We start from the raw sequence: 22,504 nt of genomic DNA, 5'->3' as shown, positions 1-22,504 counted from the left end.
TTTTAGATACTTGAAAACCATTAATACCGTAATAGAGCAAAGAATAGCTCACCTGGGAGAGGGAGAGGAGAGAGCACAGTGATCTAGTTTTTCAATCAGTGTGGCTGGGGATAGGCTGCTGGAGGGTGGCAGGGAGCCTCAGAGAAATGGCAGAAGCAGAGATGCATACATAGTGCCCTACATTCATGGGTAGAGAGGAGGCAAGAACCAATATTCTTCAGTGGTAGGGGGTTTTTTGTTTTTTTTTTGGGGGGGGGGGACGTGGTGCGCAGGGGCTGCTGCATCCCTTCCCCCTGCCAGTGATACACCTGAAAAATAAGACCTTCTGCTGTGGACTGTATACTGTACCAAAATACCAGGGTTGGGTTGAGATCAGAACCCACACACACACCAGTTTGGTCCTACCAAGAACAGAGTCATACATCCTTTAGCTGAAAGATCAGCTGCAGTTTGATATTTTCCAGTCTCACAGTTGCTACAGAAGAAGGTCTATTGAATATGTGAATTGTGTTTATTACTGTAGGTTCCACAAGATGAATGGACTGGGTACACTCCGCGAGGCAAAGAAGATGAGATTCCATGCCGGAGGATGCGCAGTGGCAGTTACATTAAAGCCATGGGTGACGACGATAGTGGAGACTCAGACACCAGCCCGAAGCTATCACCAAAGATTGCAGCACGAAGGGAAAGCTATCTCAAGGCCACCCAACCATCGCTTACGGAACTCACCACCCTCAAGTAAGACTTTGATGGAAAGAAACACTGAGCATCAGAGAAACACATTTCTGCCCCTGCCTCATTTTTCCGCTTGCTGTTCCTGAAGTAAGGAAAGCACTTCAACAAGTGCTTATGTTCCAGTTAGGTCCTCGTAAATGATATTTTGATTAGGGTAGACTTAACAGTGCTTAAGTGCTTTCCTGAACTTGGGCACTAATGTTTAGGATTCAGACCAACAAAGCACCTAAACTTACTGATTTTCATGAGACTGCTCACATGCTCAATATTATCATACATTCTTTCAGCACCTTGTTGAATCAGAACCTTAAGTGCTGTATTCCACAAGTCTTTCTCAACTGTGTACATACTTAGGCAAACGTGAGTAGAATTTAACACAAGCAAGGCACATGAAATTAGCCCTACACCAGTCTTTGTAAACCTTCAAAGAGGGTTTTGATATAAGAGCATCAGAAAATAAAGACATCCATATCTTCATCCAAAATTACATTACTTTAACTGAGAACCAAAAATTAAGACTGGGAATGGCTTAAAAGATACTTTAATTTTTAAAAAATTACAAAATGAGGCAGAGAATCAAAAATCATCGTCTAATATTTGTAGCTCTTTTCAGGAAGACTAATGGCCCTCATGCACTTCAGATAGCAGAGAATCTTTGTCAATATCCTGGAAGAGGTAGTAGCCTGTGGGTAGAGCTTTGCTAGATGAAACACCTTTGAAGACATGTAGAAGTTGCTTAGAATGTGATCTTTTTGATTTAAAAATGGTGCTCAAAATAGATTGTTTTTAAGAACATTCAATTTTAAAAACCCAAACAGTATAACTTATATTTAGTTTACCTCCATTTGTTCTGGGTCAAAACATGAAAAACTATGAGAGAACAAGAGCCCATTTCCTCTGCCTCTGATTTTCATCAAAGTAGGATTGGACTCAAACTAACTGCAAATCAAATTGTTTGTCTAACTAGAGCTGGCTAATGTTTCCAATATTAATTCTGAAGAGGCTTTTTGAGGGCATTGTTACATTTTGTAAAATATTTTTCCAGCTGGGACCCAATGTAAAATCCATCATAATGCAAATTAACTATTTGAAATATGTTCTTATTGTGGAAATTGAGGGAACTTGTTACTGGTTGCTATGCAGTGCACACTGAAAGTGAAATGAAGAAACAGTGCCCAGACACCAGCTCAGACAAGAGAGTGAGCCAAAGCATCCAATAAGGAGGCTGAAAACATGTACACGTTGTAATTTTGGGAAGCATTGAGATACTCAGGTGCCAGTCACTTGCCAGAAGATGACAGATTGGCTAAAATAGATAGCCAAGTTGACAGGCTTTGTTAAATGAGGTTAGATTAAGTTAAACATATCCAGTTGAAGGGAATAACTGTGGACTGGTGACTGTAGCCAGAAAACTCTACCATAACTTTTCCCTACATTTGTATTAGGTGAAAAGAATTTTTAATGAGTTATTATTTCCAGGGAAGGAGGAATATCTGCCAGATGTTAATTCAGAATGTACGGCTCCCAACACTGATAATAACAATGGAGCAAAGCAGTTGTTAGCTGTACTGGGAAATCATTAAAACATCTTCTGGGTGTAGGCAGGGCAGTTTAGCCAGCATACAGGATCAGTGGCTGTTGTTCTTTGTCCTGTGGCTTTTTCTCTGCTGGATGTTTAGATACTGTTCACAGTCTCTCTGCAGCCTTGTGTGCAGATTGTAGACAACTTGGTTACTAGAATTTGCTCTCTTGCTTTTTAATCTTATTGGGCTTGATATTACAAAATGCTGAATACTCAGGCCCGGATCCTATGAAGCACTTAAACACCATGTGTAATAAGCATACAAACAGTCCCACTGAAGTGAGGCATGCCACCAAAATGATAGAAATGAAAGAAAAGCTGGGAGCGAAGAGAAAATGAACTACATATTAGGGGGGAAAAAAAACCCAGGAATCTATTGTTATCCCTGCCCTGTGTAAATGGATGGCAAAACTGCCACTAGAACCCAGTTTAACTGCCACACTTGTTCTGTGGGTCCACCTGAAAGGCCACAACGCAAATGAGCATGGATTTCACTGGTGTTTCTGGCTCCCTAGCAACGCCAATATTGATCAGCTGTTATCTGTCAGTATCTCATCAGAATATTAGCTATTGTTCTGGTAGCTATGTTTTTAATTGTATTCATGGATCACTAGATTATAATTAGCTGTCACACACCAGTGCAGAGGAGTGGGGGGGATGGGGGGAGTTTGAAAAAGAAAGGCTCTTGGGTCCAAGCCCTGTGCAGAGCATGGTTGCAGTGCCCACCCATAAAGTGAGTGGGACAGGAGTGAGGGGGCAAAGCCGTAGGGGTAGGCAGGTTCTGCTTCTATGTGCCATCCCACACAGCTGGACAGGCTGGGGAAAGTAACCTGCAATAAATTACTCTTCTTTTGGGATAAGAAAGGCACCCAGTGAGCAATTTGAACACTCAGGCTGCGTCTACACTACAAGATAATATCTGTTTTAAGTCATTTAGCCCAATTTTTCCCAGTGCCTGTCCTCACTTTAAATTCCTGAAGTCCTGAAATCGTAGTAACCTGACAGGTGTGGCATTCAGTTTGAATTTCACATTATAAATGAAGGGTAGTGAGGACACACCATGTCTTTAAATCAATTTCATTAGCCTCTGGACATGTCGCGTATCTGCCCCACAATGCCCCACAGTTCTTCCATCTCCACTGATCTCCGGTGTGGAGGAATTAGGCAACAGGAAAACAATTTCAATTCGGTACGTGGAAGCCCGGGGCTGTAGGATCGCGAGAAGTTGAGAAATCTTCTTTCTTTTTTTTCGCTACTAGCGTAGCTGCGGGGTCTGTGGTTCTGTGTATACCCCTGCTAGCTGCCTTTTTTTCTGGGCTGCCTGGTGTCAGCTGCTGCCCCCCGTCCCTTGTACCATGTGTCAGCTAGTCTTTGGGTGGGGGTCATGTTTGTCTGGTAGGACAAAACTTCTTTTCAGCCATTGACATGTTGTCCTGGCTCCCACATCCCCTCCCTTCCCTTCCTCCTGGAGGCGCCACACAGTTTGGAACTTTCTTGTGCCCAGCTGCATCATGTGGCTTGACCCTGAACCAATAAAAGGACGTGCTGCACAAGGTGCCAGGCAGCTTGCATGCGGCGAGGGTCACGATTTTTGGAGGCTGGATGTAGCCGGGGGTCTTTTATCTACCCATGGAATGTCTCCCTCGACAGACACAATTTTTGGTCAGTGAAAGAAAACAGTTTGTCACTAGAGTGGCTGTCTTCTGAGATCAAAATTTTTATGTGGGCTTTATCAAAGGCCAAAGGAGCTAGCTTCAGTTGGGGGTCTTTTAACCGTCGTGAGGGAGTCTCCCTTGGCGATCACAATTTTCAGGTGCTGGCTGTAGTCTGGCTTCTTTTAGCCGCCCAGGGGAAGTCTCCCTCGGCAGTCGTGATTTTCGGGGCTTGTATAGTTGGGGGTATTTTATCCGCTTGAGGGATGTCTCCCTTGGCGGACATGATTTTCGGTCAATGGAAGAAATACTTTGTCATTAGAGTGGCTGTCCTCTCAGACCAAATTTTTTGTATGGGCTTTATCCAGAGGTCAAATGGGCTGGCTTTATTCAGGGGTCTTTTAGCCACCCCAAGCCGTAACTGCTTCAGTGATTTATTTAAGTCTCAGTGTAGTAACCATGTCCACTTAAACATAGTCTTCTTCTGAGGGCCTTCTTTGATGGGAGGCCTAAATCCAGATTCAGGTCCAAACATAGTCAAAGGGTCTCCCTGGGTGATCACAATTTTCAGGGCTGTCAAAGTCTGTTGTCTTTCAGCTGCCCTGAGCTGTTACTGGTGATTGATTTGAATTTCAGTGTAGCACCCATGTCTACTTAGAATCCTCTTTTCCAGGAACCCTAAGTCCGTATCCGAGGTCAAAATAAAGCCGAGGCACACTGCTCATAGGAGCAGGTGGTGGGTCTCCCTGGGCAGTCACAGTTTTCGGGGCTGTCAAATGTCATGATTTTCAGGTTCTGGCTGTAGCCAGGGGTCTTTTAGTCTCCCCGAGCCATGCATGTTTCAAAGAAGACAATATAGCAGCTATACAATTACCACAGTTCTCAAAGTAAGGTTTGCAGTGGGGAATATTCTTGTTCTGAGGCTCTTTTTTGGCAGGTCCAAACCTGGGTGTAGTCTGGGGTCTTTTAGCTGCCCCAAGCTGTAACTGTTTCAATGATTCATTTGAGTTTCAGTGCAGCACCCGTATCTACTTAAATATACTTAATTCGGCAGGGGAAAGAGGGGAGTGAAATGTGGGAAGATGTTGTCATATACCCACATCTACTTGCAGGGCCAGAATGCTATGGGGCTCAGGGAACTGTGGGATGGGTTCCCACAATACACTGCTGCAGCACTCGATTTAACTTCAATTTAAGCTACTTGTGTGTGGCAGCAGTAAGTCGATTTTGTGGGGAGCATGTGGAAAGGTGAAGATGCTCAAAATCAAATGGATAAAACCCAGAGCTAAGAAATCGATTTTAATTAAATTAATTTTAGCTCACAGTGTAGACACAGCCTCAGAGGCACAAATCCACCCCAGGCCAGCTACTCCTGGTGACATTCCTAGGGTGGTGTAGTGTACAGTGTTAGTTGTGGATATTTAGAACCAAAAGTGTATTACATGAAGTTTATGGCCTGTCTCTTACTTGGGGCTTCATTAGACTTCAGTGCCACCAATCCCAAGAAAAGTTCATATGTTGTGCTTTAAACATATTGAAATATTTAAAATTAGGCTTTGGAGATTTTAAAAATAATAAATGTTATGCTCATTTTAGTTGCCCTCTGCAGCTTTTAGGGTTCCCATTTTTAATCACTTTGCTCTGTGGCCAAGAGAACTAGAAGCCTACTGTTTAAAACTTAAAATCAAATTAATTCAGGATCTAGGGCTCTGAAGAAAGTCCAAATGTCAGGAGAATCAGAAGAAATTTGCTACAGACAGCAGAAAGTGTAAATTGTGAATTGACATAAATTTGTAAAAGAAATGCAGTCCCATAAAAGAGAATTCTGTACTTAGAGTTTTATTTGCCTGAGATTTAAGTTAACAGTTATTTTTCCCTGGCTACGTCTACACTATGGAGATCTTTTGAACGAAGCCCTTACGAAAGATCTCTTCCGAAAGAACTTCTTTTGAAAGAGTGCGTCTACACGCAAAAAAGCAGATCAAAAGAGTGATCTGCTCTTTTGAAAGAGAGCATCCACACAGTCCCCGCTCTTTCGAAAGAACAGGCCAGGGATTGAAAGATCAGGTTCTGTGTGAACTTCTCTTCCAAAAAAAGGGCCTGCAGAGCATCTACATGCATTTTTTTTCTCAAAAGAAGCTTTCAAAAAGGGGCGCCCTTCAGGCTTATCTACACTGACTCCCTACTTCAAAGGGAGGATGGTAAAGAGGGTGTTGGGAGTTTATAACATATGCATATGCAGCACTTCATTTAAGTAAATCCCCCCCTGTGGCAACTTCAAAGTTTTAAACTTCAAAATACTGGCTCGCCTGTAGCTGCTGCTCACCTGCCAGTACTTTGAAGTGCCCGGGGTACTTTGAAGTCCCTTTACTCCTCAAAACTTTGAAGTACCCGCAAGTGAGCTGCAGCTAGATGCAAGTCGGCACTTTGAAGTTTAACACTTGGAAGTTGCCTCAGGGGGGAATTTGCTTGATGAAGTGCTGCATATGCACCGCAGCACTTCATTAATAAACTCCCAACACCCTACTTACCATCCTCCCTTCGAAGTAGGGAGCTAGTGTAAACAAGCCCTTCCTGAAACAGGAATGGAAGAGCACTTTTGAAAGGAGTTCCACTTTCGTTCAGTTTTCTCTTGAAAGAACACTTTTTGTGTGCAGACACTCCATGGGATCTTTCGAAAGAGCCCCCTTCTTTCGAAAAATCTTTCAGAAGAACTTTCTCGTGTAGACATGGCCCCTGTGTTCTGCAAAAACTCATAGCTGTAATAGTGAATTGAATTCATTGAACCAAAAAAAAAAAAAAAAACCCCTAAAATTCTTATAAGATGCCTAGGGCTACAGTTTTTTTTTTTTTAAACTTATGTCTTCTCGGTTGTCTGTGGTTAGTGGCAAAAGGCTCCTTTTGAATGTCCTTCATTCAAGTCCCAACATTCCTCGTCTTCCTCTCTGCCACTTGTCTTGGATACCTCATCTGACATACAATCCGTAGAAAAAGGTGTTTGGTCATTGTTAACAATGTTGTGCTCTTGACATGGGTAATGAACAGACAGGAGGACAAATTCAGATCCTTTTGGCACAAGGAGATACTGACTGTACCTTTCCATATCAGCCTGATCCACCCTGACCCAATGGCAACCAGGTATAGTTTCCATTACTGTCCAGGGACAGCTTTAGTTTCTGGAGGGAGTTTCATAGGCTCAGTGGAGAGTGCTCAAAGGATACTTCGAATCAGTACAACCCCAAGCAGCTCTTGCCATAGCTCCTCTTAAGTCAAAATTTCCACTTCTGGGGGCAGTATCTTCATAGTGACTATCAGGGAGGGAAGGTTAAACACCTTGCACCACCCCAACTCCCAACCTCAGGTGGATGTTATGCCAAAACACTCTCAGGATTGGTGCTGACTTCTTCTGATGGATTCCATAGCCTATATCAGACTCAAAGTCCATGGTCAGTTCCAGAAACATTAAAATTCACAATACAAATGCTGTTTAGGGGCGTGAAAATATTCCACAGCCAGTACACTTCCTCCTGGACATAGGAGAGACGAGATTAGTAAAAATTCATTGACTTAATTTAAAAAATTTAAACACAATTACTCTGCACCATTTAAAGGCATGACCCAAAAAGGGTTTTAGTGAAATTTAAGGTGTGAAGCAGCAGAAATGTATGTGGTAAACAGAGGTTAAAAAAAATAGGTGAAGTAGGAGCTTTATTGTAAATATGACCTCAGTTTAGACAAGCACTTAAATGTGTGCTTAACTTTAAGTAAATTCTTCTATATTTATTCAGTATAGCACTTAAGTACATGCTTAAATGTAAGCACATTTAAGTTCCATTGATGTCAAACTTAAGGACTTTGATGAAGCAGAACTTAAGTCATTAAAATGGAAAAAAGTAAAATAGTGTTCCTTATTATCTACTTTTCCAATGTGAAATAATATTAAATATAATCATTTTCTGACTGCCCAGACATTTTGACTATGTCTACACTTGCCCCTTTCTTCGAAGGGGGCATGGTAATCAGGCTGATGGGAGAATACTAATGAAGTGTTATGATGAATGAATATGCAGCACTTCATTAGGCTAATTCTCCCCATGGCAACTTTGAAGTGTCATACTTCCAAGTGCCATCATGCATGTAGCTGCGAGCACTTCAAAGTGCCTTTACTCCCCAAAATTTTGCAGTTGCCATGGGGGAGAATTAGCCTAATGAAGTGCTACATATGCATCACACCACTTTATGAGTAATCTCCCATCTGCCAGATTACCATGCCCCCTTTGAAGAAGGGGGCAAGTGTAGATGTCGCCTTTGTGTGTGATCGCGTCATACCATTCCCAGGGTCTTAACATGTGAAACGTTTGTCTACATTATTTTAACGTGATTTTTTTAACCTAAAAGAGACCATCTCAGGGAGATTGAAGATCATTTATTTGTATTCCTTCCTCAGCTTTCCTGATCAGTGGGTAGGTGAGGTTCTGGGGCTTGTGGACTAGATGATCACAATGATCCCTTCTGACCTTTAGGCTACATCTAGACTAGCATTCCTCTTTTGAAAGAGGCATGCAAATGAGGGAAATCAAAAATGCAGATGAGGTGTGGATTTGCATATCTGGCCCCTCATTTGCATATTCTTCTTTTGAAAGAAGAAAAGCAGTGTAGATGCGGCTCTTTCAAACGTAAATCCCATCTTCGAAAGAACCCTTCTTCCCTTTAATTAGTGGGAAGAAGGGTTCTTTCAAAGATGGAGTTGCTTTCGAAAGAGCAGCATCCACACTGATTTTCTTCTTTCAAAAAAAGCTCCTTCAAAAGAATAATATGCCAATGAGGTGCCCAGTATGTAAATGTGCACCTATTTGCATTTTTGATTTCCCTCATTTGCATACCTCTTTCTAAGGAGGAATGCAAATGCAGACATAGCCCATGAGTTTGTGTGTTCTAATCTGACAGTTTAGATGGAAATAAAGCACAATTTTTAATGGTGAGAGTACTTAGCCTCTACAGCAACTTACTGAGAGTCATGGGGGATTCTCCATGACTCACCATTTTTAAATCAAGATTGAATGTTTTTCTGAAAGTTCTGCTCTGTGAATTATTTTGGGAAGCTCTTTGGCCAATACTATGTACAAGATCACACTAGGTCATCCACTATGATCCCTACCAGCCTTGGAATATATGAATCTGTCATGTGGGTTTTGTGAATATGTCTGCTGGAGATTGCACTAAAACCCTAAATCATTTCAAATGCGCAACCTAGCAGTGGTTTGTTAAGTAATACATTGTTTCCTTTAGTCATCTTTGACTCAGACAAAATCTGTGCAGAAATAAAAGACTTTATGGGAATGATCCAAAGTCAAGTCAATGGAGAATCTCTTATTGACTCCAGTGGGCTTTGGATCAGACCTTTGTTCCATTACCAGTGCCCTAGAGCTGAGCTCCTCTCCACTCCCCATTCTTGTCTTGTCTAGTGGAGAATGTGTTGGGTGTCAAAGAAGTGATTATACAGATGTAGCTGTGGTAATGGTTCAGAGACTTTTTGCATTCTCTTCTGCTTGTCTCTTCTCTTCCCCTGCCCCCACCCCAGCATGTGAACTCTTTTGTGGCACCTGCGTGGTCTTTAACTTGCTCTTTGGAAGACAAATGAACTTGGGAACTGAAAACCATTTCCCCTTTTGTTTTCATTGTTTATTTTATTGTGTGGGATTTTTTTACTCCAAATGCATTTTGCCTCACTTTGGTCTCACAGCCCACACACTCCCTCCCACCTCCTACCATTGCTCACGCACCTTCTCCTCCAGGAAAAGGATTGGTTTTCATTACCGGGGTTTCTTTTTCTATATGTAGCAAGCTTTTAAAAGCACAACTCTGTCATATCTCCTTTATGTAATGGGAAATTTACTTTCTGTTTTCTGCTCATTTTTGTTGTTACACCATACAATCTTCCTCCCACAGTCTTCCTCTGATATGCCCTGATTTCCTTGTGCTTACAGAACACATTTAAAATGCTATGAGTAGAATTCTGAATAAAGCACAGCTTGCTGTGCTCTTGAAATCCACACCTCCGCTGCTGTACTCCCATTATCCTACCAGGAAGTGACAGGCTTTTTCTTTGCTTGCGCTATCCCCTTGGATTTTGGTAATTAACAAGCTGGTAAAATCTGGCCCTACAGAGAGTGGCATTTTTCTGCCTGGTACTGAATATTTGTAAAAAGTTTGACTCTCTTTTGTTGTTCAACACGTAGTAACAGCGTGTGTTGATCTGAGTTTTAAAGAATGTGCACGTTCATGTTCCTGTTGTGTCTGTCCTGAACTAGAATCTTTTCCTATCTTATGTGCAATCCTTATTTCAATTAGTTTAACTCCATCAAGAAAAGCAACACAAAAATGTATATTATAATACGGCAATCTTTATCATCTTCCACGTCTGATCTGATCCAATGTGTAAGTAAAACATTCAGCCATGGAGGCATATATTCTCTTAATACCTGGAATCAAAGGACATTTTTTCTCTGCCTCCATCCTACACATCCTCTTCTCCCTGTCTGACTGACTACAATTTCATGTGATACACTGAGCATACCTTATGGAGTTAAGATAAGGTTCATTGAGTTGCTTTAAACCTTATTGAATTAAGAGTTAATGCCTTTGCAGTATAACCACAAAGCCAGCCACTTATGTGCTATGGTGATGCTGTGGGGAGGAGGAATGTGTATGTATTTTGTCCACTACACACTGTCTTAGGAAAACATGCATATGCTAGTTCAAACTGGGTTTTCCAGGGACCAACAGACACAGAAAAGCCTGGGGTTTAACCTGCCTCAGGTCATTCTTCCTATACCAGCAAACAGCTAGGAGCCCTGGTCCATGGCCCCAGTCCTTAGGCGAAGAATGAAGGGGCTTAGATCAATGTGGCCTCATAAGACTGTGCGCATCTTATGAACTGAAGCTGAGTTGAGATTGTGTGACCACAATGATGCCCCCAGAGTGGAATATTAAAAAAAACTACATTTGGCAGAGCTTCTGTGAGAGTTGGGATGGACACTCTAAATTTATGATCTATCATATGTTTATTATCATGTAGGATTTATAATTTTAATAGGTTTTCTCTGGAATGTTTAGTGCCTTAAGGATCAAGCAGGCTTGCTTGGAGAAAGCTGTGTGGTACCCTAGAGCTATAGCAATTGCACAGTTATCCATCTCTGAAGAGAAAACAAGTTGGAGACCTAAAGCAACATCTGTGTGTTAGGAATGACTCAGTGAAGGAAAGAGAGACAAGCTTTCAGCTTACAGGGAACTCTTCTTCTACAACAACACTATATGGCAACGTTTCTTAAACTTCTTGAGACCACGGAATACCAAACAACAATTTTTTTTTTACGCAGAACACCTCTGAAAATTTCCTACGCATGTTGATGGTCCTGCTTCCTCAGCAGTAGTATTTTCACACACTTCTGGGTTTTTTCAAAAAAAAGAAATGTAACTTCCTCTGCTTACTCATATCGGTGGAAATAATATATTCAATAAATCAACGCACACCACACATGCACATTGGCTGACATCATGGCTGGCAGCATGACCGCCATGTTGGTGTAGTGCATGTGCCGCAGGTCATTACTAGTTGCCCTGTAGATGGTAGATAAAGATTAGAGGAGAAGGGAGACTAGTACACTGTCAGTCAACCTTGCCATGTCGCCAGACTACTACCGATCTCATGAGATGTAAAAATAAAATTATGTTTCAATATTTTCCATCACTGTTATCATCGTAAAATGGTTATTTATTGTAAATCTTTGAATTATTTAAACCTGCGAGTCACTCACAGAGCACCAGTGTTCTGCAGAACATAGTTTAAGAAACAGTGTTACATGCAACAGTGAAGGAAAGGCAGCTGTCCAGTCTGGGAGTAGCCTGATCAGAAGGGACAGAGAGACACCTCCACCCTTGAGGGGCAACGGCTGGGAATCTGTGAGCTGGGAGTGGCTGCTCATGCTGCATAGCCAAGGGGAGATAAAGTTGCAGGTCAGCGGTGCTGACAGCCATCACAGGCCTTAGGGCAAAATGGGAAGTGGGTTCATGTCCTCTCCCCCAGAAGGGGTAGGGCCAAGGGCAGAAGGGGCATGGCCTAGGCCTCTGAGCCCTTAGCACCACCTGGACTTCAGTGCTAGGTCCCTTTCCTCCTTCACAGCCACACAAAGCAGCACTGCCATGGCAGTTCGAAGGGGTCTGGTGCTCCAGCTCCCACTGATGACAAAGGTGGCCAGAGCTCCAGGCTCCTTTTAAATGCTGGTCCCCTCTGCAACTGCCCCTCTGCACTCACCTGTCAGATGGCCTGGTGCCGTTGCCCTGAATTGGAACAGCGTCAACATATAAACTCCTTGTTTAAAACAGAGCTTCTGGCTGGGCTTGCCAAATGCAACATCCTTCCTGGTCTGGAGGCAGAGGCTGCGTCTACACGTGCACGCTACTTCGAAGTAGCGGTGCCAACTTCGAAATAGCGCCCGTCACGGCTACACGTGTTGGGCACTATTTCAAAGTTGAAATCGATGTTAGGCAGCGAGACGTCGAAGTCGCTAACCCCATGAGGGGATGGGAATAGTGCCCTACTTTGAAGTTGAACGTCGAAGTAGGGCACATGTAGACGATCTGCGTCCCGCAACATCGAAATAGCGGGGTCCGCCATGGTGGCCATCAGCTGAGGGGTTGAGAGATGCTCTCTCTCCAGCCCCTGCGGGGCTCTATGGTCACCGTGTGCAGCAGCCCTTAGCCCAGGGCTTCTGGCTGCTGCTGCGGCAGCTGGGGATCCATGCTGCATGCACAGGGTCTGCAACCAGTTGTCGGCTCTGTGGATCTTGTGTTGTTTAGTGCAACTGTGTCTGGGAGGGACCCTTTAAGGGAGTGGCTTGCTATTGAGTCCGCCCTGTGACCCTGTCTGCAGCTGTTCCTGGCACCCTTATTTCGATATGTGCTACTTTGGCGTGTAGACGTTCCCTCGCAGCGCCTATTTCGATGTGGTGCTGCCCAACATCGAAGTTGAACGTCGACGTTGCCAGCCCTGGAGGACGTGTAGACGTTATTCATCGGTCGCTACATCAAAATAAGCTATTTCGATGTAGCGTGCACGTGTAGACGTAGCCAGAGAGTTATATTGCCTTTCATCAAAGCATTGTTGCTCTGATCTCATTTTTGACCATATATGCATTGTGGAAGAAAGTCCAACTCGTTTATCAATGCGTTCATTTCACCAGTCTTGTAAAAGAGAACTGACACAGAGATGAGTAAAAGGAAATTCACCAGTCCATACTATTTTCACGATGCTATTTTCTGGATAAGTTCATTTTCTTCATCCCAGTTGTATATCCAGCACCACTGACCTGTAACTTACACGATTAGACACATCAGTGGCGATGAGCAAGGAACCCACATATGCTGAAGCATATGTCTGAGGAAAGTGTTAAGAAGGATTTATAACTTACAGGCTTCTGTTATGTAACTTACTTCATGAGTGTGTCTCTTCCTGTTGCCTCCCACTTACCAGTGTAAATAGTAGCTTATAAATTGGATGAGACAACACTCCGTTCTGCTAATCATAGGCTGGAAGCAATACATTAAAATTTATATACTGAGAAATACTTATTATGGGCTTACGTAATGTATGTATGTTATGTAGAAGCTCAAAAAATGAGATGAGCCTGAGAATCTCTGTGTCCTTCTTATAAGAGCCTAGACAGCCACCTGAAACAATAATGATAAATCGGTATAGAGAGAGAGGGAGATTACACCAACAGCAGCAGAGCAGATTTGTTGCACAGATTAACCTACTGTTTTACCTGCTGATGTCACAACCCCACTGTTTCAGAATACAGAGTTACAGTCAGTATTCACTGATGGCATCAAATACTGCAGTAATATCAGCCCAAAGAAAATAATGGAGGTGCTCCCACACACACCACAAAACTTAATATGTATATATTTTTATGAATAGGCAGTTGATTATAAATCGTGAAATTAAGTCTCTGGACAACTAGTCCAAGGTTGGTCCTTGGTCTGTCCCTGGAGAACAGAATTACAAGTCAGATCAAACCTTGCGAGGGTCACAGATACAATGGAGAACAGACTGCTATTGGCATGGATTGCAGGAAAGGGCCAGACACTTTGGCCGATGTACACTAGGAAATAAAATTGATTTTAGATACAAAAATCCAGCTCTGAGAATTGCATAGCAGGAGTCAACATATCTAAAACTGATGTTTGCCGCCATCCGCATGGCTGGAGATAGAAGGGAGAAACTCTTCCGTCCACTTCCCTTACTCCTTTGTGACTACAAGGAGTGTTGGAGTCGATGGTGGCACCATGACAGCTCAGTTTAATGTGGCCCAATTAGGGGTGCTAAATTGAATCCCAGAGAATCAACTGCCAGCGTGTGAATCTTCAGCCAAGTGTAGATGTACCCTTTAGAAAATCTTGTTTCGTTTAGAAGCTTGTTTCTTTCCATGGTTGTAACTCTTCTGCCACCTTGACTCTCAAACTGCAGGCTTTGGATTAGTGCACGGTGACATTTGTGTCAGGACATAAACTGGGTTCAGACCAGGACTCATTGAATTGTACAGCAGAAAAACAGCTCAATTGAGATAATCCACCCCAACTTTATTATAAAATATAAGCAAATAAACATCCTATGATTAGGCTGAAAATGGCCACCAGAAATAGAGGAGCAGAGAGATATCAGGTCAAGGTTAGGTAGAGCTGTAACATCAGTGCACCCCACAAATTCTACAAAGGTCTCAGAGAGTTTTCTCTGGTGTTGATTTGTAGAGGGAAGAGTTGGGACAGCACGTGCACAGAGTCCACCTAGTGGGTAGGAAGTGTGCTGTAGATGCGCTATGAGGACCACTATCACAAGGCATCTGCAATGGGACTTTTTTCTTTATTGGCACATGAAACATTCTATTTTGACTCTTGGATGCTGCCCAATCAAAGGACGGAAGACAAATGCCAAACTGATGATTCTTTCTAGGAAGGAAGAAAGGCCTGACCTTTAGAAAGGTGCAGTGGGATGGAGAGGAAGAAAAGGAAGGAAAAGAAAAATGTGACTGACCAAACTAGAACCAAATGGAAATGGGGAGAAGAGAAGCAAAAGGATAAAAAGTAAAAAAGCCTCAGGAGAATTTAACTAAGTGGGTCTTAAAGCTCATTATCTAATAAAGAAATTGGTTTGTCTTTAAGGTGCTTCAGGAGTGCTTTTAAAGCAAGGATGGGACAGAGAAGAAAAAGAAAGGATAATAAATTTTGCAGAATTTCTTATGCCTCCTGTAGAGTGATGGGGGGTGGGGAGTTTTGCAGCTGAAAAACACCTTCCCGCAAGTGCCCTGGGCAGTAGAATAAGTTTTACCCATCTCTTTAGCAGTAGTACAGAGAAGGAGACTTTAGTGGTATTTGTTTTCCTCTATCTCTCAGGCGTTTTTGAAAATAGCCCCTAAAACTTCTCAGACCTAATGTAAACAAGCAGCTTCAAAACTGGAGAGTGAAATCCTGGCCCCATTGACATTAATGAAAATATCCAATTGCCTTTGGTGGCCAGGATTTCACCCAGGGAGAGGAGAGGCAGGGCACGGGAGCAAAGGTCTTCATCTTCACTCTGAATGTGTTTGTGAACACCGAGGGGGCTGCCTGTTCATTTTGTCTTCTGGTGGGATTTTTCAGTTAGGGCTCGGTACAAGGGGAATCTTCCACTGAGTAGTTAGTATTAGCAAGATGGAATGCTAGGCTTCAGTTTCCTCAACCCTTTAGTAAATGAGAGAAATACTGTTTTCTTATTTTTCTTTGGTTTGTTTGGGACACAAGAGAAAGAAAATGCAACCTCCCCAAAACGGTCAGATTTCCAATATAAGAAACAAAGTTAGTTTCCAATAATGTCTCCAGCCTCAGTGACTGGCACTATAATCTATTGCTAAACTTTTTATTGTGCTTACTGCTTTGTCACTTACAGCTGCCCCCAGTTCTCTCTGTAAGGTAGAGTCTCTCTGCCTGCTGGCAAGCTTTTTCACTATTCAGGCCCAAGAGCCTAAGATAGCTCCATTTGGGTGGATAGATAAGACCAAAATAATGGCCCTTCTGAGTCAGATCAGTTGTCCTTCTAGCTCAGTACCCTGTCTTCGGACTGTGTTTGGTGACAAATGTTTCATAAAGAGTGGACAGAATGGTGCAGTTGTTAAGTGATCCATTCAGTCCCCAGCTTCTGACAAATTTGTAAGTGAAGAGAAAATTGAAGGCAAGACATTTGTGTGTGGGGAAGGGGAAATACAAGGGCCAGTTATTTCTTGATGGCAGCTCATATATATATGCAGAATATTGATTTATTGTGGGAATTTAGAATGAAACAGTCTTAGCAATAGGAAACCAATTGTTGTAACTTCCTACAGGCAGCAGAAAGTAATTGTTCTAGCTATAAAGCATGTTTGGTCATTTTTCGTCCTTGTTTTTGCCAATATGAATGTCAGGAACACTGCTCTTCTCTTGCAGAATTGTCTTCAGTGGCACTGGTGTAAGGGGGAGGAGCAGGTTCTTATAGTGAAACACCCAGAAAGTCCTAGTGGAAACAAGGCACTTGTAGGCTGTGTCTACACATGCTGCTTCTTTCAGAAGTGGCACGCTAATAAGCTATCCGGAAGATGCTAATGAGGCACAGATGCAAATTTTCTGCACCTCATTAGCGTATCGGCACGTGGTTCGTATTCTGGAAGAAGCTCTTCCGGACTCTAAAGTACAGGTGCAGATGCGCAGCCCACGAGGATCTTCTGGAAGGAGGGTTTCCCTCTGGAAATTTTGGGGAAGAAGGGGCTTCCAGAAGGAGGGTTTCCTTTTGGAAGATCACTATGGGCCACATGTCTGCAAATGTGCTTTGGAACCTGGAAGAGCTTCTTCCAGACTCTGAATCACATGCCAATATGCTAATGAGGGGGGAGAAATTTGCATCCGCCCCTCATAAGCATCTTCTGAATAGCTCATTAGTGCTATTAGTGTGACGCTTCTGGAAGAAGCAGCACGTGTAGACACGGCTGTAGGGTTTACTGTAAGGTAGCTAAGTGAGGTCAGCACAACACTCCCCCATCCCACAATAAAAAAAAAAAATCCTTTTTGTGAGGGAAGATGTAGCCCTAGTCTCTGCCATGCTTTGTTCAGCCATTCTTGTTGCTTCCAAGCAAATATATGCAGGGATAAGTTTCCCTCTTGTTAACTTAAGCCTTAGGGTTGGGCTTTTTATGTTTTGTTTCCAAGTTTGGCAAAATCATTATTGATGCTCACCCAGACTTTTATTCACTCATGTTGCACTCAGGCAGGTAATGGCGGGTAAGTGACACAAGAATGTCATGGAGTTTATGTTATGGAATTCCAATGTTGCTGGACAAGAGAGTGATGGATTAGAGAAGTTCAACCTGTACTTGCACTACCTTAGCTGCACTTCTGTTTGCTAGCATGCTGGTTCAGTAAGAGCTACACTAATAACAAGCAGTCCTGTGGCACCTTAGCGATCAACAAGAGCAAGTTCAGGCTTCTGTTTTCAAGCTGGAATGAACAGCTTCCATTCCAATGTAGACATACCCTCTGGCAGAGTCTACACTGTGAGCTGTTCATGAAATTCCTGGCTTGTGAGCACACATTTGCACAAGTTCACACAGCGGTAGTGCAAGTATGAATAGTAGCAAAGCCCAGCAGCACAGCTTCGCTGTGCAGAACACATACCCATGGGATTCAGACAGGTTTGGTCTCAGCCCAGCTAAGCTGTGCTATTGCCGTGCATGGTACAGGGTTGAGCAGGTATATGTGAGCTGCCCCAGCTCATCGTATATATGTAGGAGCAGGAGTGAGATTAGTTCAGTCTCCCTGGTTGCATCTACACTGCAAGATAAATTTCATTTTTCACCTCATTCTTATGAATTCAGATTTAAGTGTCTATAAACCTTCTGGAAGATGGACGCACCATTTGTCTGTGTCGAGTGTCCACATCCCCATTGCTTTATACCAGTTTGGCTGTGTGAGCAATGCATTGTGGGTACCTATCCCACAGTGCCTTAGCCCTGGTTGCTTGTGGGTGTTTCGTGTCAGAATCCCAGAATGCAAAGCCCTGCGACAGAATTCAGAGCACCGAGTAACTGCACAAAGATGAACTGGTGATCGTGCCATTTTCTCCATCATTTTCAATGACACAGCAGTACTAGAAGCATGGATCCCCAAATGCTTCAAGTCATTGCACACACCATTGCGGCAGCATCCCAGACTGTTGCACAATTTTACTTTCCATTACAAACCACCGTGATAGTTCAGTATGATGATGAGATGATGGTTTTGAAGAGCAAATCTTTCAACCGCAGTCCAAGAGCTCACACATGCTGGCTAGCCTAAATCCATTGCTGACGGTGGAGTGGTGGTTTTGGACTCATGAGACCAGCACACACTGGTGGGACCGCAGAGTTCTGGAGTCCTGGGACAAGAACTTTTGCATGTGCAAGTCCACTTTTATTGAACTTTGTCATGTGCTGGCCCCCAGACTCAGATGCAACAACACACAGATGAGGCCGGATTTAATGGTTCAGAAGCGAGTGGCAATCACTCTGTGGAAGTTTGCAATGCCCGACAATTATCTGTCAGTGGCAAATCGGTTCAGGGTGGGCAGATCTACAGTGGAGTCTGTGGTGATGCAGGTGGCCCATACAATCTGTTGGCATCTCCTCAGGAAGACCATGACGCTGGAAGGTGTACAGTGTATCTAGTGTACCCCTTGCTGCCCAGGGGTTTCCTACCTGCAGTGGGCAATAGATGGCACTGTGGTAGATCACAGACTACAAATGACAAGTGTCTGATGGAGGGGGAACATTTTGGGTGCTGGAGGAATTCCATTTTCATTCCCCCTTCAAGTTCACAGAGGGTGCAGTCCTGCAGGCTGGATAGGCAGCTGGGGTTCATCAGGAGTCATCCAGCAACAGGCCATCATTAAAGCAGCTGTGACCAGGTAAGGCCTCCATGTTTCCTGTAAAAGGAGGCAGGCAGCAGAAGGGGAGGGGAGTGGTACCCAGAGAGAAAGAGGCTGGAGGTGTGGAGAGTAGAACAGAAAAGAACAGAACAGAGTCAAGCAGAGCAGAGCAGAACACAGCTGGATACCCAAGCAACAATGTATGGGTGGGAAGGATTCCAGACGGTAGTGGCGGGTGAAGAGGCCCAGGGAGAGGTCGCTGCCATGGGGCAGAGGGAAAAAGTCCCACCAGCTCCCTAGGGTCCCTGGGCCAGAGTCCAGGGCAGTAGGCAAGACTGGAACCCCCCACCACCACCACCACTTCCCCTGGAGGGCTGACCAACTGGGTCAGAGCCAGAGCAGCTTGAGGCTGGCAGAGGGGGACCTGCTCCACCCAAATTCAGACTGGCCTGTGATGTAAATGGCTCAGTAAAGGGAGACCCTTGCCTTCAGGAAGTCCCAGGGCAATGAAATCAGCCCCATGAATCTCTGAGGCGCACAAGGAGCCACCAGGAAGCGCAGAACCCTTCAGGGATAGTTGATGGGTCCATCACAGCATGCACATCCCCATCGTGGCCCCAGACCACCTAGCCTCTGAGTATATAAACCTAAAGGGATACTTCTGCATGGTTTTGCAGGCATTGGTGGATCACAAATGTCATTTCACTCACATCAACGTGGAACAGTCGGGGAGGATTCACAATGCACACATCTTCAGAAATTCTGGTCTGTGCAGAAAGCTCATTGATGGGTCTTTTTGCCCAAACTGGAAGATCCAGATTGGCAATGTGGAGATGCCTATTATAATATTGGGCGACCCTGCTCACCCTGTGCTCCCTTGCCTTATGAAGCCCTACAGAGGAACCCTGGACCGCAGCAAGGAAGACTTCAGTCAGAGACTCAGCAAGTTCAGAAAGGTGGTGGAATGTGCCTTCGGCCATTTAAAAGCGAGTTTCAGATGCTTATTGTCCCGCTTGGACCTTTCTGAAACTAATGTCCCCACCGTGACTACAGTGTGTGTTATTTTGCACAGCATTTATGAATCCAGGCAAGAGAATTTCCCATCCATCTGGAATTCTGAAACTCAGGCTGTCAGCAGGGCTTACTCGCAGCTGCCTACACCACCATTCACCAATAACCATACACAAGCAGCAGCAATAAAGGATGCGTTAAAACATAGTTTCATGAATGACTTGTCACACACATGACAGTGATGTATTTCTCTGCTGTACTCCCAGCCAAGCCCCACTCCCCAAACTGATTTGTGCCTCCCACCAAAGGTGAACCAATGAATCAGACCTTGTCTTACTGAATGAATGTTTTTACTTGGTGGGAGGGGGCTAAGTTACAGGAAGTACAATGGATGTCAAGGGAGGGTTATTTTCCTATAAAAGGGCATCTGTGCTTTAAGCCATCTACCCTTGTCCCCCTCCCAGTTCCATCTGCTGCCAGTCCCCTGTGGACCTTGGCTTAGCGCAGGCGGGCACCTGTGCTTTCAGGCCCCCCACTTTGCCTGGTTCTGTCTGCCTCCTGTCCCCTGTGGACCTTGGCTTAGCGCAGGCGGGCACCTGTGCTTTCAGCCCTCCATCCCTTGCCCAATTCCCCACAGTGATTTCTGTACCCTACCACTCCTGCATGCCAAAAAGTCACACCAAGCTCAAAAGAATATGTTTATTTTGGGGGGAGGAGAGGTTTAAGCGGTAGAGAAAAGAAGCATTGCCAAGGGTGGTGGAATAGCCTTTTGCAGTGGCCCTTGGAGCTAGAGCAGCAGGCTGTCTTTTGCAGTGGCCCTTGGAGCTAGAGCAGCAGGCTGTCTTTACCCTCCCTTCCTGCATTCGGGGACTAAGACAACGGCGGGGTGGGCGACCTCTCTTCAGGCGATTCCAGGCAGCAGTGAGCAGAGCCCACGGTGCTGCATTGGGAGTCCCTCTGCAGCTTCAGCATGAAGCGCAGGACCTCCGTTTGGTTGCTCACTGCCATTATGAGCTTTGCCGCTTGCTTTTGCTGGAACTCAAACATTTTGTGCTGCCACTGAGCTGTAGTCTGCCACCATTCAGCTGTACGTTCCTGCCACTGAGCTCTGCCCCTTGCCATCTTACTCATTTCTTCATCATGTCACTCCATGTGCTGCAGAAACAGATCCTGCTTGCACCTTTTTCACTTCCTTGCGCTGTCTCCCATTCTTGGGATGCCTGCTATAAATCAAAGGTCAAAATTGTGATACAATTCACACAAAGTCTCTGTCTCTCCCATCAGGGAAAGTTTCTTTTTGCAAGGCCACTTAAGGCTTATTAAGGATGGGATTTGAAGTGTTCATTGCACAAGTCATCATTTACCATCATTTATCCAGAACATTTTGTTGTGGACATTGTAAGCTATTGTCTGCTTTTCGGGGGAAGGTGGAGGGCAGCAAAGCAGGGGAAGCCATCCAGTGTCCTGGGGCAGGCGATTATAGCCTCATGGACAGCTGGATGTAGGGGATACCTGTAGAAAGAAATGCTGGGGGTGGGGCGGGGCGTTTTCTTCCAATCTGCCAAGTCAGGGGAAAATGTTTCTTGGCAGTCACCAGAGCATCACTTACCAGGGAAAAAAAGCCATATAAAGGAGGGCAAACCTTCCTGTGCTCCATGTGCCAGTTTGTGGTAGCAGAGTCTGCAGATCCTGACAGCCACATGGCAAGGAGGAAGGGTTCAATTCCAGCTGCATGGACGGTGGGGTGGGGAGGGATCCCTATAAAGTAAAAAGAAACGCCAGAGGGAGGGGTGTTTTCCTGCCATCTACCAGGTTGAGGGGAAAATGGTTCTTGGCAGTCACTGCAGCAACTGTCATCAGGGAAAAAAAGCCATGGTAAAGGAGGGCAAACCTACCTGTGCTGCAGATGCCGGTTTGTGGTAGCAGGGTCCGCAGATCCCAGCAGGTGCATGGTGAGGGGGAAGGGTTCGATTCCAGACATATGGACAGCTGTATGGGGAGGGATCTCTGTAAAGTAAAAAGAAATGCTGGGAGGGAAAGGGACATGGGAGGGGAGAAGGCCCGGAGAGCCTGCAGCCCTCATGAGCGGGGAAGAAATGGAGCGCCCACCAGGCACATAGTGCAGCAGTGCGTTCCAGGAAAATGGAAAAGGGCAGGAAGCATGGGAAAGAAACCCAATCCAAATTCCTGTGCCTCATTAGGTTTCCAAAGAAGACATCACCCTCCTAAAACTAACAGATACTGATAAAGAGAACAGCTGCTCATCCTGTGTGACCAGAAGCCTGGAAAATTTACCAAAATGCTGGGTGGCACCATGACACCAGATTACTATCTGGTTGCCTGGCGTGGCAAGGTGTGCTACTATAGAAACCGCAGTATGTCAGGCCTGCCCGTAAACCTTGTGCAAAAAATACAAGAGTGCCTGGATGAGGTCTTCGAGCAGATCTCCAAAAAGGAGAAGTGCCCCAGCCCCAGAAATATTACCATGCTGTTCTGAGGGGCACAGATCCACAGAAAATCCCATACCCATACCTATACTTACATACACCTGCAAACCAC

General features: G+C 44.5%; 1 protein-coding gene across 2 annotated transcripts in view; it reads left to right on the top strand.

Annotated features, from left to right (window-relative positions):
• DLGAP1 (DLG associated protein 1) overlaps positions 1–22,504 on the top strand; it is a 190,187-nt gene that overhangs the window by 18,402 nt on the left and 149,281 nt on the right. For both annotated transcript variants that reach the window (XM_074985842.1, XM_074985843.1), the window contains exon 2: positions 524–738. In XM_074985842.1, coding sequence (XP_074841943.1) covers positions 524–738 — 215 coding nt within the window. The remainder of the gene's footprint in view (positions 1–523; positions 739–22,504) is intronic.

The sequence above is a fragment of the Carettochelys insculpta genome, chromosome 2 (assembly GCF_033958435.1).
Source record: "Carettochelys insculpta isolate YL-2023 chromosome 2, ASM3395843v1, whole genome shotgun sequence".
Lineage (NCBI taxonomy): Eukaryota > Metazoa > Chordata > Testudines > Carettochelyidae > Carettochelys > Carettochelys insculpta.
This window is presented reverse-complemented; position numbering and strand designations above follow the sequence as displayed.